This window comes from Oncorhynchus clarkii, chromosome 4, assembly GCF_045791955.1.
Source record: "Oncorhynchus clarkii lewisi isolate Uvic-CL-2024 chromosome 4, UVic_Ocla_1.0, whole genome shotgun sequence".
Taxonomy (NCBI): Eukaryota; Metazoa; Chordata; class Actinopteri; order Salmoniformes; family Salmonidae; genus Oncorhynchus; species Oncorhynchus clarkii.
The window spans coordinates 24,128,749-24,147,247 of NC_092150.1; the positions used below are offsets into that span (position 1 = coordinate 24,128,749).

The following is an 18,499-nucleotide window of genomic DNA, read 5'->3' on the forward strand; positions in this document are numbered from 1 at the left end:
TTAACACAGTCACTCCTTCAGGGAGCTGTGACCAGACCAGCAGCACAGTCACAGCACAGTCAGCCCTCACCTGTGAACTCCTCCTGCTCACTCCCTAAATGTGATGCTAACCACAGGCTCCAAAGCCTTACTTCTCTTCCCTCATTATGGCTCAGTCGGCCCTGTCAGCTCCAGTTTCTCTGCTGTGAGAAGGGAAAATAAGAAACTCTCCCATTAGGAGCCTGTCCCTCTTAGCCAAGGGAGTGTAAAAAAAAGCTGATGGGATATAAAGCCCAGGACGAACAATGGGCCTGCTAGCTGTGACAGCTGTTTGTCTGTCCTGTCTGTGTGGACACCCCCGCACCGCTCCGTCACATCCTCCAGTCCTATCCTCTCCTGTCCTGTCCTCTCCTCATCTTTCAGACACAGCTGTACATCTTGCCTGGAGCCAGGGATTGAATTTCTTCACTTGTGAAAGCTCTACCATATACATGTCTCAGTCCCCAGCGTTTGTCATAAGCCATTTGATACATAGCCGGATAGAGGGGAAGCAGGTCCAAATCATTCATGTCACAATCTCCCTGAAGACAGAGGAACAAAAGCTGCGACTAGAGTTTTAAACAAACATGGTATTGTCTGTGTATTCTGGAACAGGTTATGCCTTAGACTGCTGCGCCAATCAGGAGCCCTCTTACATGAGTCCAACTTTTTTTTAAAAGCATGGTAAAGTTATTAATTACACTTTGGATGGTGTATCAATACACCCAGTCACTACAAAGATACAGGTGTCCTTGCTAACTCAGTTGCCGAAGAGGAAGGAAAACGCTCAGGGATTCCACCATGAGGCCAATGGTGACTTTAAAACAGTTAACTTTATGTCTGGAATACAAAGCGTTATGTTTGGGGCAAATCCAACAGAACACATTCCCGAGTACCACTCTCCATATTTTCAAACATGGTGGTGACTGCATCATGTTATGGGTATGCTTGTCATCGGCAAGGACTAGGGAGTTGTTTGGGGGGATAAAAATAAACTAAATAGAGCTAAGCACAGGCAAAATCCTAGTGGAAAATTCAGTCTGCTTTCCAACAGAAACTGGGAGAGAAATGTACCTTTCAGCAGAACAGTAACTTTTAAAACACAAGGCCAAATATACACTGGAGTTGCTTACCAAGACGACATTGACTGTTCCTGAGTGTCCTAGTTACAGTTTTGACTTAAATCGGCTTGAAAATCTATGTCAATGCTTGAAAATGGCTGTCTAGCAATGATCAACAACCAACTTGACAGAGCTTGAATAATTTTTTAAAGAATAATGTGCAAATATTGTACAATGCAGGTGTGCAAAGCTCTTAGAGATTTCCCAGAAAGACACAGCTGTAATCACTGCCAAAAGTGATTCTACATGTATCAGTCAGGGGTGTGAATACTGTAAATGAGATATCTCTGTATTTCAATTTCAATACATGTCAAAAAACATGTTTTGACTTTGTCATTATGGGGTATTGTGTGTAGATGAAGGAAAAAAAGTAATTAAATTACATTTTTCAAGGACAAAATGTACATATATTTCAGAATTTTTGTTGTTCTAGTGGAGACATTAACATTAGTAATCTCCCCAAAAATGTTTTAAGGAAAATGGTTTTATATTTTTATTTTATTTTTTATTTGTATATTTTGCTCACATATATAATTTAAAAGTATGCGCTTAGGTGTCTTTAATAGAATACATATGGCAAAGATGAACGCAGGCCTCCCGAGTGGCGCAGTGGTCTAAGGCACTGCATTTCAGTGATAGCCACTAGAAATCCTTGTTCGAGTCCAGGCTCTGTTGCAGCCTGCCGCAACCGGGAGACCCATGCGGTGGCGCGCAATTGGCTCAGCGTCGTCCGGGTTAGAGGAGGGTTTGGCCGGCAAGGATGTTCCTGTCCCATTGTGCACTAGTGACTCCTGTGGTGGAACGGGCACAATGCACGCTGACACGGATGCCAGGTGTACAGTGTTTCCTCTGACACATTGGTGTTTCTGTGAAGCAGACATTGTGGTAAGAAGCAGAGCGGCTTGGCTGGGTTGTGTTTCGGAGGATGCACGGCTCACGACCTTTGCCACTCCCGGGTCTAAATGGGAGTTGCAGCAATGAAATAACACTGTAACTACCAATTGGGGAGAAAAAGGAATAATAAATAATAAAAAACAAATGCACAAACAAAATCCCTTCCTCTTTCACTTAATTACAGTATAGTTGAATACAATTACAGCAGAGAACAGCATTACTCCTAATAGCAGAGAAATATACTGATGAGCCCTTAAACCAGGGTTCCACAACTGAATTTTCATTGTTAGACAAAAACGACTGCCAAGACACCAGGAAATCAGCTCCTAGTGATTAAAATTTTGGAAATCTGTTCCCAATTATTCCCACGCATAATAGAGAGACATATGTGTACTTTTATTCATATATCTTCTCTTTATTGTTGGACATAAAGGACTGTAAAAACACCAGGAAATCAACTCCCAAGTTAATTTAATTTTGGAAATCTGTTCCCAATTATTCCCACGCATAATAGAGAGACATATGTGACCGTAAACAAATAATAATAATTCAAAATGATTGATTGGATTTCTATAGAACTTTTCTACCAACAGAGGTACTCAAAGTGCTTTACATAGTAGGGGGAAATGTGTAGCACCCACCTCAGTGATGCACAGTGACCATTTTTGTGCCAAAATGCTCACCACGCATCAGCTATCAGGTGGAAAGTTGATATATGGCAATTAGGAATGAGGGGGATGATTAGGTTTCCATGATGAAATGTGGCCAGGTTTGGAATTTAGCCATGACACAAAGGGTGAACACCCCTACTCTTACAATAAGCGCCATGGGATTTTGAACGACCACAGCGAGTCAGGACACCCGTTTTAACGTCCCATCCGCAAGACGGCGCCCTACGCAGGACAAGGTTCCCAAATGTAATCAAGGTTTGAAAGGATTATGTTTTAGTCAAATATTATAAATGTTTAGGCTTCTTACGGTTCATTTGCAGTCTAAAAATATTTGTTATATTATGTTCCGGCCCCCCAACCATCCATTCAAGAAGAAATTGGGTCCGTGGCTGAATCTAGTTGATGATCCCTGCCTTAAACAGTTCCTTTTCCCTCTGACCTCTATCTGCACATGTCTGTTCTTTAAAAGATAATGGATACCGATGACTCAACCACTATTACCACCAAATCACACATTTCTTAATAAGGTTGCAAACCCCTGCCGGATTTACAAGTTTGTGTGTCTGTGAGAAAGAGCAACCGCGAGTGGGAGATTCCTTGCATTATATTATGGTTGCCGTGGACAGAACAATAATAAAGAAAAAAGCATCTAAACCTCACTTCATTATACTAATGTCATGACGTTGCCCTCTTTGAGTACAGCGAGCACCATCCCCCGCTCTCTGCTTCTATAACCAGACTGCTGTGGTCAGAGGTCGTAAATTCCTGAGAAGACCTCATGGACACACAGTTATAGAGAGTTGTTTTTCATGGAGACAAAGGAAATCCTTCCACCTCACAGAACTTGAGGTACGAACAAATTGCATGTTCCAGAGAAAGTGTAAAAGATCGGTGAAGAATCCAGCTACGAACTAGTCCATTTGTCACAACTTGGGAAGCTCAAGAGAGACGTTGTGGCCACATTACCATAACGCTGTTTATATAATAGCCTCAGATATGAGGTTTACATCTAATTGATGTATAAGATTAATGAGTGAGTATGAAACTGTTTGTATAATTGGGTAATATGATTGTGGACTGTTTAATGAAGAAAAATACAATTCCCTTTTGATTTGAACTAAATCAGAGGACCGCCCCTGAGCCCAGTTAGGGTCAGACATCCTGGGACAGCCCTCTTCTGTCATTCCAAATAAAACCCAACTTTGAGAAATTATCAGCAGACCAAGCTTACCTCAATTACGAGATGGCTAAAGCTTGTAGAATCTTTTAACCATACCATGTGGTTAAACTCTTAGACTATCGATACCGACAGAATAAGAACAAGTCTTTGATACTAATTACTAGTCTGCTGCTAGGAATTCGGTATCATTGAACGCGAAGAACGACAACCCCCGAAACATCCATTCTATAACGAATGTCACTTTGAACTATCCCCTCTAACCAGACAGAGCGAGAGAGGGAGAGAGATGGACAATTCTACATAATAAAGACTTTTCACCATCTATCAAGACGACACACTGAGCGTAAATATATACATTGATTGCAATTGTTCCCGAATGAGTGAGAGTTCATGTGTAAAGGATTAGCATTTTAATTGTCATAATTAACTCTGTAGTGACTTCTTGGTAAAAAAAAAAAAAACACTCCCCTTTTGTCAAACAAGCCGCCATGCTGGTTCAGCCCACTAGGGCACATTCTATCATTTCATGTAACCATATTTACTGTTTGTTTATGCATTTCTGTGAATTACTTAGTTAGTAATAAATAAATGATTTAAGACAATTGATGTATGGATGACTCATAGTGAAGACTGGGTTCGCACAGATAACCGACAATTTACGACGTTTGGAATGAGACTAACGTGAGGTTAAATAAATAAATCATTAATCAGAAGACTATTGATCAGATATGAAAATATCTGAAAGGTTATATTGGGAAATTATAACTTTGTAATCTGAATACTTTCCTTGGTGCCCCAACTCCCTTGTTAATTACAGTTACATGATTATTCAGTTTAATCGAGTAACTAATTACAGAGAATCTTTGACAAAAACAAAGTCTTCAGTTTAATGATAGTAAAGACACGACACTAAAAATGAATGAAATTAAACCTACAAGCGATTTATCTCCAAACTCTATCATAGTGGTGGTTTGTACATAAACTGAGATTGGGGCATACTGTCGTCATGCTATAGACTGTTTCATGTGAAATATACTGGTCATGCTGTATTCATGATAACAGACTGCCAGACCTGATGTCACACATGCTTGACTGGGAGCTGATATGTGCTCTGATTTACTATCAGTCAGAAAGCAGATGTCTTCTACCATCCAGGTCCATGAATCATTCAACTCTCTCTGTACGTTCAAAGTGGAGAAAACACAATACAGTTGTCAACCTGTCTTGCTGTCAGTGCTGGAAAGTGGAAAGTGTTCACTAAGAGTAATACAATTATATGAAATGCTAGATTGATACATCTGGAAGCTGACATCATTTGGCAAGGGCCAGTAACTGACAGGTGAGGTAAGAAACTACTGCCACATACAGTCATCTAAACTGGAATAGAAAACCCCTCTGAACATTGCATTAAATACCCAGTGTAGTCAAGATGCTGTGTTTTATATCATACTGTACAATAGCTGATGAAACTAACACTGTAAAAGTGTGAAAACAATTGTAGCAGTTACATTTCCTGATAGTTGCTGGTTGAAAATACAATCTACATAGGACTTCGTAATCAGCAGGTTTGCATGGGCAGGAGTTTCAGCTTTCCATGGTGACATCACCCTGAGGTAAATTGGTTAACAAACTAATAACAAAGGGAGTTCTGAAACTCTCTGCCAATAACAGCTAGTTTTCAGTTTCTCTCCCCACTCAGACCACTTACAGACAGTCTTGGCAATTTGAGGAAATTAGCAAAATGATCTCATAAGCAGACAGTTTTTTCCTCACACTTTATGATTAATTTTATATTCAATTTACATTGCTATTGTGACATTAAGCTCTACAAGTCCAAGCCTTTGGGATAGGGGGATATACTAATGTAACATATGGAATTGTTTAAAGATGGCCATACCATGGATCATTTTAGCTATTTGATTTAGAATTTTAGGACCCCTGTTAGTATAAAAAAATTATATTGAAAAATGATTTGATAAAATGTTGAATTTGGACTGCTTAGTTTGTAGACCTAACCATTTGGATGCTACAGACGTTTTCATGATGTCTCCTGGTCTGACAAACAGCGCATTGTCAATAAGCAAGATTCATTTCACTAGCCTATTGATAAGGTTTAAAAAGACATTTGAATCAAATTCTAATAAAAACAAAACAACAACTGGTTTGTTTTAATAGGCTAAATACCATTAAAGGCATTATAATATTATATGCCCAACGGGGAGAAATTAAGGCAACATAGACTATGGAAGGTTTTAAACAGATCCAAACTTTTCACAGGAGCTGGAGTAAGATCCAATATAAAGGGGGAATGTCGACATAACGTTATACTGTTCCCAAATATAATGTTTTATAAACATCATGGAAGGACCTTACAGATCGCATTCACACTTCTCCATAAATAGTAGAAGGCTCCTAAATTGCATTGCATGCGAGTGATGGATTTTCTCACCATAAACAAAGGACAGTGAATCATTTGAATAAGTTTTGGTTTTTAATCAAATGAAACAAGAAATAACTTAACTGTTTCTAACTACGAGGGTCACCACCGGGCATCAACTCATCTCTCGTTTCATGATGGGCATGTGTACACAGGTAGCGTACATGGAGGGGGTTTTACGCAAGTCCAAAATAATAACGAGAGCTGGCTAAAGTAATGATAGAAATGGGATGTCCGCTCACTGTTGCGGCTCCTAAACATATTATTTTAATTAAGCTTCAGTAATTAGTTTCTTATGTTTCTAAATACAAGGGTTATATGAGCATATAGGCACTGTGCGTCACGGCTGGATAGGTTGCGCTTCCTTTCTCAAATCCATGTCATTACCATCTGCGTTATCGCTAAGACCTGCTTTTCGTTGGTCTTAAATGTCACAATTTGTGATCCATGAAATTGTCACTTTGCACTAGTTTTTAAAGACACACCTTAAATATTACCACCCCTCCCACCTCAGTGCAGGAGAGCTAATGTTAGACAGGTACATTTCCAAACCTGGTGCAAGGGGTGGAAAATGGCAGAACACCAGTTTCTACATGGCGAAATTGCCAACTAACGTGCGTTTGACACTTGCGCTGCCTTAGCGCCAGCCAAAGATAGAGTCCTAAAAGTACAAGACTTGGTATCAAGAGACTGAAATGCACTCACCAGGCACATATCACTGAAAATAATGTCATGTAAAACCTGAAGAGGAAAATGTATCAATATACACAGTGTGAGAAGACAAATGTCTGAGTAGAGTAGTAATCATGTATCTCAAAGGTTAGATTAGACAGGTCATTTAGGGGGGAAATTAGGCCAGATAAGATGGAGTCTACGGAGAAAGTCAACAGTGTAACAGTCAGAGAGGGTGGGTGAGGTTGGGGGCGATGGGCACTGTGGGGGAGGAGACATTATCAGGGCACGGCTCCACAGAAATTAGCTCCATAGCTACAGTCTGACACCCCTCTCCCACCCCACCCCACCCCACCCCACCCTACCCTATCCCTCTCCTCTCCTCCTTTTCCTCTCCTCCTTTCAGCAGAGAGCTGGGCCTTATTCAGCACTGCAAGCCTGCAGTCATTAATATTGAAATGCAGAGAATCATGTAAAATTCTGTAAGAACCTTGCCACCCTTTGTACTTTTGCACTATGGAATGGATTAATATTTCATCTGTGTGCAAATGTGTGTGTATTGAACCAGAGTTGGCCCTGCTTTTCAACAGGGGTGGCAAGTAGCCTAGCAGTTAAGAGCATTGGGCCAGTAACTGAAAGGTCACTGGTTCAAATCCCCGAGTTGACGAGGTGAAAATTCCACAAGGCACTTAACCCTAATTGACCTGGATAAGAAATGTAACAGGCAGCACTGTTAAGAAAATAAACTGTCTTCATCTTAAAGCCTCTCAAGATAATTCCTCACCCCTTTTAGATCTGCAAATAACCTGTAATAACCTTTCCATTTTCCACTGCAATCATTTGCTCCAGGAGTCAAGACAGTGGAAAATGTATTCCTTTCCATTGTGTGTAAAAGCCTAAAGGTGACCTGAATTATTGTGTGTTATTTTAGTGAAAGACACAACAAGTTCTAAAGCTGTGCATCCGCAAGATTGGATTATTTCACAGACAGTGTTTTGTTCTTGGCATCTGAACTGAGAAGATGTGCCATGATATTTGCCTCAGAAATTAAATTAACTCCTTCCAGGAAATGAACAACAGATAACCATCCATCTGATAAAGTCTGATACATGTGAAATAGTCCATTAAACATGCCAATAACATTGACAAACATTCAATAATGTTGGCACCTAAAACCCTCACAAACTTTTACAGATGCACAATTGAGTGCATCCTGCCGGGCTGTATCACCGCATGGTACGGAAACTGCACAGCCCGCAACCGCAGGGCTCTCCAGAGGGTGGTGAGGTCTGCCCAACGCATCACCGGGGGCAAACTACCTGCCATAGAGGACACCTACAGCAAGGACAACAACCACCTGAGCCAATGCCTGTTCACCCTGCTATCATCCAGAAGGCAAGGTCAGTACAGGTGCATCAAAGCTGGGACCGAGAGACTGAAAAACAGCTTATATCTCAAGGCTATCAGACTGTTAAATAGCCACCACTAGCACATTAGAGGCTGCTGCCTATATACATAGACTTGAAATCACTGGCCACTAGTCACTTTAATAATGTTTATATATTTTGCATTACTCGTCTCATATGTATATACTGTATTCTATTTTATTCTACTGTATCTTAGTCTATGCTGCTCTGATATTGCTCATTCATATATTTATACATTCTTAATTCTTAGATTTGTGTGTATTGGGCTGTGAAATTGTTAGATATTACCTGTTAGATATATACTGCACTTTCGGTGCAAGAAACACAAGCATTTCGCTACACCCGCAATAAAATCTGCTAAACACATGTATGTGACCAATACAATTTGATTTGATTGTAATAAAACCTTTTAAAAATCAATCAAATGAACTAGGCTAGTGCAATACACCAGTCTTATTTTAGCAAGCAGCCATGAACAGGGTGTTAAAACAGGAGGGTGTTATTCAGCAGTAGTAGTTAAAAGTCCTGCAGTGTTTCAGCTGACTGAGACAGCCTACCGTACTCACCCACTCAGAACCACAATGAAATCCATGACGTTCCAGCCATTTCTCAGGTAGGAGCCTTTATGGAATACAAATCCCAATGCCACCACTTTAATCCCAGCTTCAAAGCAGAACATCCCAATGAAGTAAGGCTCTGTCTTTTCCTGTGGATAGAAAATGGACATATCAGACAACTACAGTACAAAGTGGTCATGTTAACATGAAAGGTTAAAAAATAAAGCATATGCAGTGCCAGCATTTGTGTGGGCATTTATCACGCTTTAGGTTCATGGAAAAACACTTAAATCTGTTGAAAATTAAATACAAAAATAATGAGACATTCCCCTAAAGAAGACATATACTACAGGTCATAACAAGCAATTATTTTCCAATCCTTTCTGTTTTTCCCATTTCAAAGGCTTCTCTCGGACTCTTAAATGTGCTCAGGAAAGGGTTAATTACATTTTTCTCTCAGCAGGCAGGTAGGCACTCGCATGTGCTCACAGAGGTACAATTAGCATGATCATATACATAAAAAATATATATATACAGTTGAAGTCGGAGGTTTACATACACTTAGGTTGGAGTCAATAAAACTTGTTTTCAACCACTCCAGAAATGTCTTGATAACAAACTATAATTTTGTCAAGTCGGTTAGGACATCTACTTTGTGCATGACACAAGTAATTTTTCCAACAATTGTTTACAAACAGATTATTTCACTTAGAATTCACTGAATCGTAACTCCAGTGGGTCAGAAGTTTATATATACTGAGTTGACTGTGCCTTCAAACAGCTTGGAAGATTGCAGAAAATGATGTCATGGCTTTAGAAGCTTCTGATAGGCTAATTGACATCATTTGAGTCAAATGGAGGTGTACCTGTGGATGTATTTCAAGGACTACCTTCAAACTCAGTGCGTCTTTGCTTGACATCATGGGAAAATCAAAAGAAATCAGCCAAGACCTGAGAAATTGTAGACCTCCACAAGTCTGGTTCATCCTTGGGAACATTTTCCAAAAGCCTGAAGGTACCACGTTCATCTGTACAACCAATAGTACCCAAGTATAAACACCATGGGACCACGCAGCCGTCATACTGCTCAGGAAGGAGACACATTCTGTCTCCTAGAGATGAACGCACTTTGGTGCAAAAAGTGCAAATCAATCCCAGAACAACAGCAAAGGACCTTGTGAAGATGCTGGAGGAAATGGGTACAAAAGTATCTATATCCACAGTAAAACGAGTCCTATATCGACAGAACCTAAAAGGGCACTCATCAAGGAAGAAACCACTGCTCCAAAACTGCCATAAAAAAGCCAGACTACAGGTTGCAACTGCACATGGTGACAAAGATCGTACTTTTTGAAGAAATGTCCTCTGGTCTGATGAAACAAAAATAGAACTCTTTGGCCATAATGACCATCATTATGTTTGGAGGAAAAAGGGGAGGCTTGCAAGCCGAAGAACACCATCCCAACCGTACGGGGGTGGCAGCATCATGTTGTGGGGGTGCTTTGCTGCAGGAGGGACTGGTGCACCTCACAAAATAGGTGGGAGGTGGGAAAATTATGTGGACATATTTAAGCAACATCTCAAGACATCAGTCAGGAAGTTAAAGTTGGGTCTTCCAAATGGACAATGACCCCAAGCATACTTCCAAAGTTGTGGTAAAATGGCTTAAGGACAACAAAGTCAAGGTGTTGGAGTGGCCATCTCAAAGCCCTTACCTCCTATAGAAAATTTGTGGGCAGAACTGAGAAAGCATGTGCGAGCAAGGAAGCCTACAAACCGGACTCAGTTACACCAGCTCTGTCAGGAGGAATGGGCCAAAATTCACCCAACTTATTGTGGGAAGCTTGTGGAAGGCTAACGTTTGACTCAAGTTAAACAATTTGAAGGCAATGCTACTAAATACTAATTGAGTGTATGTAAACTTCTGACCCACTGGGAATGTGATGAAAGAAATAAAAGCTTAAATAAATAATTCTCTCTAATATTATTCTGACATTTCACATTCTTAAAATTAAGTGGTGATCCTAACTGACCTAAAACAGGGAATTTTTACTAGGATTAAATGTCAGGAATTGTGAAAACTGAGTTTAAATGTATTTGGCTAAATGTATCTGACTTCAACTGTATATATACAGTCGTATGAAAAGGTTTGGGCACCCCTCTGAGGCTGCATAATAATTTACTCTGTCGTCACAGAAAATGATCACAGTGGCATGCCATTTATTTTTTAATAAAAGCTGAGTACTGGGGTATTGTCCAGACAAAGATTTTTTAGTGTAGCAATATTAAGTTGTATGAAATTAAATCAGATGTGAAAAATAGGCTATGCAAAAATGTGGGCACCCTCGTCATTCTGTTGATTTGAATACCTGTAACTACTTAGCACTGATTAATTGGAACACACAATTGGTTTGGTGAGCTCATTAAGCCTTGAACTTCATAGACAAGTGCATCCAATCATGAGAAAAGGTATTTAAGGTGGCCAATTGCAAGTTGTTGTTCTCTTTGACTCTCCTCTGAAGAGTGGCAACATGGGGGCCTCAAAACAACTCTCAAATTACCTGAAAACAAATATTGTTCAACATTTTGGTTTAGAGGAAGGCTACAAAAAGCTATCGCTGAGATTTAAGCTGTCAGTGTCCACTGTGAGGAACATAGTGAGGAAATGGAAGACCACAGGCACAGTTCTTGTTAAGGCCAGAAGTGGCAGGCCAAGTAAAATATCGGAGAGGCAAAGGCGAAGGATGGTGAGAACGGTCAAAAACAGCCCACAGACCACCTCCAAAGACCTACAACATCATCTTGCTGCAGATGGTGTCACTGTGCATCGTTCAACAATTCAGCGCACTTTGCACAAGGAGAAGCTGTATGGGAGAATGATGCGGAAGAAGCCTTTTCTGCACACACGCCACAAACAGAGTCGCTTGAGGTATGCAAACGCACATTTGGACAAGCCAGCTTCATTTTGGAATAAGGTGCTGTGGACTGATGAAACAAAGATTGAGTTATTTGGTCATAACAAGGGACATTATGCATGGCGGCAAAAGAACACAGCGTTCCAAGAAAAACACTTGCTACCCACAGTAAAATTTGGTGGGGGTTCCATCATGCTGTGGGTTCCATCATGCTGTGGGGCTGTGTGGCCAGTGCCGGTATTGGGAATCTTGTTAAAGTTGAGGGTCGCATGGATTCCACTCAATATCAGCAGATTCTTGGGAATAATGTTGAAGAATCAGTCACAAAGTTGAAGTTACGCCGGGGCTGGATATTTCAAAGACAACGACCCAAAACACTGCTCAAAATCTACCCGGGCATTTATGCAGAGGAACAAGTACAATGTTCTGGAATGGTCATCCCAGTCCCCAGACCTGAATATCATTGAGAATCTGTGGGATGATTTGAAGCGGGCTGTCCATGCTCGGCAACCATCAAACCTAACTGAACTGGAGATGTTTTGTAAGGAGGAATGGTCCAAAATACCTTCGTCCAGAATCCAGACACTCATTAGAGGCTATGGGAAGCGTCTAGAGGCTGTCATTTTAGCAAAAGGAGGCTCTATTAAATATTGATGTGATTTTTCTATTAGGGTGCCCAAATTTATGCACCTGTCTAATTTTGTTTTGATGCATATTGCACATTTTCTGTTAATCCAATAAACCTCATTTCACTACTGAAATATTACTGTGTCCATCAGTTATTTGATAGATCAAAATAAAATTGCTGATCCAAACACCCATTTATTTATAAATGGAAATCATTGAAATTATCAGGGGTGCCCAAACATTTTCATACAACTGTATATATAATAGCTGTAATAGCTATTTATCGAATGAGAACCAATTAATCCAGCTAGTTTCTCACTCTATTAAACACAACTGTAAAACTAACGAGCTGCTAACGAGTTAGAGGGGATAACTGGGACATGCCAAAACACCCATTTGATAAAATGCTATAGTATATACAGTGCCTTGCGAAAGTATTCGGCCCCCTTGAACTTTGCGACCTTTTGCCACATTTCAGGCTTCAAACATAAAGATATAAAACTGTATTTTTTTGTGAAGAATCAACAACAAGTGGGACACAATCATGAAGTGGAACGACATTTATTGGATATTTCAAACTTTTTTAACAAATCAAAAACTGAAAAATTGGGCGTGCAAAATTATTCAGCCCCTTTACTTTCAGTGCAGCAAACTCTCTCCGGAAGTTCAGTGAGGATCTCTGAATGATCCAATGTTGACCTAAATGACTAATGATGATAAATACAATCCACCTGTGTGTAATCAAGTCTCCGTATAAATGCACCTGCACTGTGATAGTCTCAGAGGTTCGTTAAAAGTGCAGAGAGCATCATGAAGAACAAGGAACACACCAGGCAGGTCCAAGATACTTTTGTGAAGAAGTTTAATGCCGGATTTGGATACAAAAAGATTTCCCAAGCTTTAAACATCCCAAGGAGCACTGTGCAAGCGATAATATTGAAATGGAAGGAGTATCAGACCACTGCAAATCTACCAAGACCTGGCCGTCCCTCTAAACTTTCAGCTCATACAAGGAGAAGACTGATCAGAGATGCAGCCAAGAGGCCCATGATCACTCTGGATGAACTGCAGAGATCTACAGCTGAGGTGGGAGACTCTGTCCATAGGACAACAATCAGTCGTATATTGCACAAATCTGGCCTTTATGGAAGAGTGGCAAGAAGAAAGCCATTTCTTAAAGATATACATAAAAAGTGTTGTTTAAAGTTTGCCACAAGCCACCTGGGAGACACACCAAACATGTGGAAGAAGGTGCTCTGGTCAGATGAAACCAAAATTGAACTTTTTGGCAACAATGCAAAACGTTATGTTTGGCGTAAAAGCAACACAGCTGAACACACCATCCCCACTGTCAAACATGGTGGTGGCAGCATCATGGTTTGGGCCTGCTTTTCTTCAGCAGGGACAGGGAAGATGGTTAAAATTGATGGGAAGATGGATGGAGCCAAATACAGGACCATTCTGGAAGAAAACCTGATGGAGTCTGCAAAAGACCTGAGACTGGGACGGAGATTTGTCTTCCAACAAGACAATGATCCAAAACATAAAGCAAAATCTACAATGGAATGGTTCAAAAATAAACATATCCAGGTTTTAGAATGGCCAAGTCAAAGTCCAGACCTGAATCCAATCGATAATCTGTAGAAAGAACTGAAAACTGCTGTTCACAAATGCTCTCCATCCAACCTCACTGAGCTCGAGCTGTTTTGCAAGGAGGAATGGGAAAAATGTCAGTCTCTCGATGTGCAAAACTGATAGAGACATACCCCAAGCGACTTAGAGCTGTAATCGCAGCAAAAGGTGGCGCTACAAAGTATTAACTTAAGGGGGCTGAATAATTTTGCACGCCCAATTTTTCCGTTTTTGATTTGTTAAAAAAGTTTGAAATATCCAATAAATGTTGTTCCACTTCATGATTGTGTCCCACTTGTTGTTGATTCTTCACAAAAAAATACAATTTTATATCTTTATGTTTGAAGCCTGAAATGTGGCAAAAGGTCGCAAAGTTCAAGGGGGCCGAATACTTTCGCAAGGCACTGTACACTTATTTGTACTCTATTTGGTTAAAGTGTAATATTTGATGTCTGTTAAATGTGTCTTAAAGATTTGGCATTATGAGGCAGCGGGGAACTCAGAGGTCCCAATTTGGAACGTGATGGTCTATGCCACGGCTCAATAGGTATACTGCATTCAGAATGAATTAATACATAATGCAGGAAATGAACACAGGAACTTTTTTATACGCCTTTCACAAAAAAATATTTTGTGAACAATTGTTTTTATTGGATCACGATGGCAATAAAATCAATAAAAAACAATACAATTTCCCCCCTTTCTGAACAACCCCACCCTCTCACCCTTCATCCCAAACATACCCCTGGCGCCCTACCCCATCCCAAACATACCCCTGGAGCCCTACCCCATCCAAAACATACCCCTGGAGCCCTACCCCATCCACAACATACCCCTGGAGCCCTACCCCATCCACAACATACCCCTGGAGCCCTACCCCATCCAAAACATACCCCTGGCGCTCTACCCCATCCAAAACATACCCCTGGAGCCCTACCCCATCCATAACATACCCCTGGAGCCATACCCCATCCATAACATACCACTGGAGCCCTACCCCATCCATAACATACCCCTGGAGTCATACCCCATCCATAACATACCCCTCCGCACCACCCCATCTCAAACATACCCCTGGATCCCTACCCCATGCCAAACATACCCCTGGAGCCCTACCCCATCCATAACATACCCCTGGAGCCCTACCCCATCAATAACATACCCCTGGAGCCCTACCCCATCCATAACATACCCCTGGAGCCCTACCCCATCCATAACATACCCCTGGAGCCCTACCCCTTCCATAACATACCCCTGGAGCCCTACCCCATCCATAACATACCCCTGGAGCCCTACCCCATCCCAAACATACCCCTGGAGCCCTACCCCATCCATAACATACCCCTGGAGCCCTACCCCATCCATAACATACCCCTGGAGCCCTACCCCATCCATAACATACCCCTGGAGCCCTACCCCATCCATAACATACCCCTGGAGCCATACCCCATCCATAACATACCCCTGGAGCCCTACCCCATCCATAACATACCCCTGGAGCCCTACCCCATCCATAACATACCCCTGGAGCCCTACCCCATCCATAACATACCCCTGGAGCCCTACCCCATCCCAAACATACCCCTGGAGCCCTACCCCATCCATAACATACCCCTGGAGCCCTACCCCATCCATAACATACCCCTGGAGCCCTACCCCATCCATAACATACCCCTGGAGCCATACCCCATCCATAACATACCCCTGGAGCCCTACCCCATCCATAACATACCCCTGGAGCCCTACCCCATCCATAACATACCCCTGGAGCCCTACCCCATCCATAACATACCCCTGGAGCCCTACCCCATCCCAAACATACCCCTGGAGCCCTACCCCATCCATAACATACCCCTGGATCCCTACCCCATCCCAAACATACCCCTGGAGCCCTACCCCATCCATAACATACCCCTGGAGCCCTACCCCATCCATAACATACCCCTGGAGCCCTACCCCATCCATAACATACCCCTGGAGCCCTACCCCATCCATAACATACCCCTGGAGCCCTACCCCATCCATAACATACCCCTGGAGCCCTACCCCATCCCAAACATACCCCTGGAGCCCTACCCCATCCATAACATACCCCTGGATCCCTACCCCATCCCAAACATACCCCTGGAGCCCTACCCCATCCATAACATACCCCTGGAGCCCTACCCCATCCATAACATACCCCTGGAGCCCTACCCCATCCATAACATACCCCTGGAGCCCTACCCCATCCATAATATACCCCTGGATCCCTACCCCATCCATAACATACCCCTGGAGCCCTACCCCATCCATAACATACCCCTGGAGCCATACCCCATCCATAACATACCCCATCCATAACATACCCCTGGAGCACTACCCCATCCATAACATACCCCTGGAGCCCTACCCCATCCATAACATACCCCTGGAGCCCTACCCCATCCATAACATACCCCTGGAGCCCTACCCCATCCATAGCATACCCCTGGAGCCATATCCCATCCATAACATACCCCTGGAGCCCTACCCCATCCATAACATACCCCTGGAGCCCTATCCCATCCATAACATACCCCTGGAACCCTACCCCATCCATAACATACCCCTGGAGCCCTACCCCATCCATAACATACCGCTGGAGTCATACCCCATCCATAACATACCCCTGGAGCCCTACCCCATCCATAACATACCCCTGGAGCCCTACCCCATCCATAATATACCCCTGGAGCCCTACCCCATCCATAACATACCCCTGGAGCCCTACCCCATGCCAAACATACCCCTGGAACCCTATCCCATCCATAACATACCCCTGGAGCCCTACCCCATCCATAATATACCCCTGGAGCCATACCCCATCCATAACATACCCCTGGAGCCCTACCCCATCCATAACATACCCCTGGAGCCATACCCCATCCATAACATACCCCTGGCGCACCACCCCATCTCAAACATACCCCTGGAGCCCTACCCCATCCCAAACATACCCCTGGAGCCCTACCCCATCCCAAACATACCCCTGGAGCCCTACCCCATCCATAACATACCCCTGGAGCCCTACCCCATCCATAACATACCCCTGGAGCCCTACCCCATCCATAACATACCCCTGGAGCCCTACCCCATCCATAACATACCCCTGGAGCCATACCCCATCCATAACATACCCCATCCATAACATACCCCATCCATAACATACCCCATCCATAACATACCCCATCCATAACATACCCCATCCATAACATACCCCATCCATAACATACCCCTGGAGCCATACCCCATCCATAACATACCCCATCCATAACATACCCCATCCATAACATACCCCATCCATAACATACCCCTGGAGCCCTACCCCATCCATAACATACCCCTGGAGCCCTACCCCATCCCAAACATACCCCTGGAGCCCTACCCCATCCATAACATACCCCTGGAGCCCTACCCCATCCCAAACATACCCCTGGAGCCCTACCCCATCCATAACATACCCCTGGAGCCCTACCCCATCCCAAACATACCCCTGGAGCCATACCCCATCCATAACATACCCCTGGAGCCCTACCCCATCCCAAACATACCCCTGGAGCCCTACCCCATCCCAAACATACCCCTGGAGCCATACCCCATCCATAACATACCCCATCCCCAATCTTAGTCAACACATAATATAAAATAACAAAAACAAATCAAATAATAACAACAAACACTACAATAAAAAACAAAATACAACTAATGTCCAAGCTAACAATGTACTCAAAAGTCATAAAACAAGATTAAGTGTTCTCGTTTTGCTGAAACTATCCAATTCTCTCCAACCTTTGGAGAAAATGTCAGATAACAATTAAATACCAAATTTCATGAATAAGGAATTGGGAGGGAATTGTGTTTTTGAAATAAGCTTCTGCATGGATGGAGAACCCCACTGATGATGACTGACTTAAGACACAGTGTATTAGTAGATGGTTTACTCACCAGTCTCTTAGACATGGGGGTCTTGTCCTCTCCAGGCAGGTGCTGCTCCAGGGCCAGGACGATACAGTTGGCGATGATGGTGGCGAGGATCATGTACTCAAACGGAGTGAAGCAACAAGTTAAGGAAGAATACTTTGTCACAATATACTTAACATAAACTCTATTCTTCTAATTTTTGTAACCTGTGAGATTACAAAACAAAGACATAATGTAGAATTTCCATCCCAAAATGAGAGAGATATTAGTGTGCTGAGGTCGAATAATCCCCAATCAGAATGACAAGGATGACAGTATCATCACACCTATCTAAAACACCCCCTTCCTACTGCCTCACATTCCTAAGACATTTGATGAAAATCCCTCTCATTGATTAAATGTCAGG

General features: G+C 42.5%; 1 protein-coding gene across 1 annotated transcript in view; it reads right to left on the reverse strand.

Moving 5' to 3' along the window:
* The window catches only part of LOC139407631 (voltage-dependent R-type calcium channel subunit alpha-1E-like), a 138,791-nt gene that overhangs the window by 74,330 nt on the left and 45,962 nt on the right, over window positions 1-18,499 (reverse strand). Inside the window, exons 3-4 of the mRNA XM_071151463.1 lie at window positions 18,118-18,223; window positions 8,987-9,126 (exon numbers count right to left, since the gene is read on the reverse strand). Of these exons, the coding sequence (XP_071007564.1) occupies window positions 8,987-9,126; window positions 18,118-18,223 (246 nt within the window). The remainder of the gene's footprint in view (window positions 1-8,986; window positions 9,127-18,117; window positions 18,224-18,499) is intronic.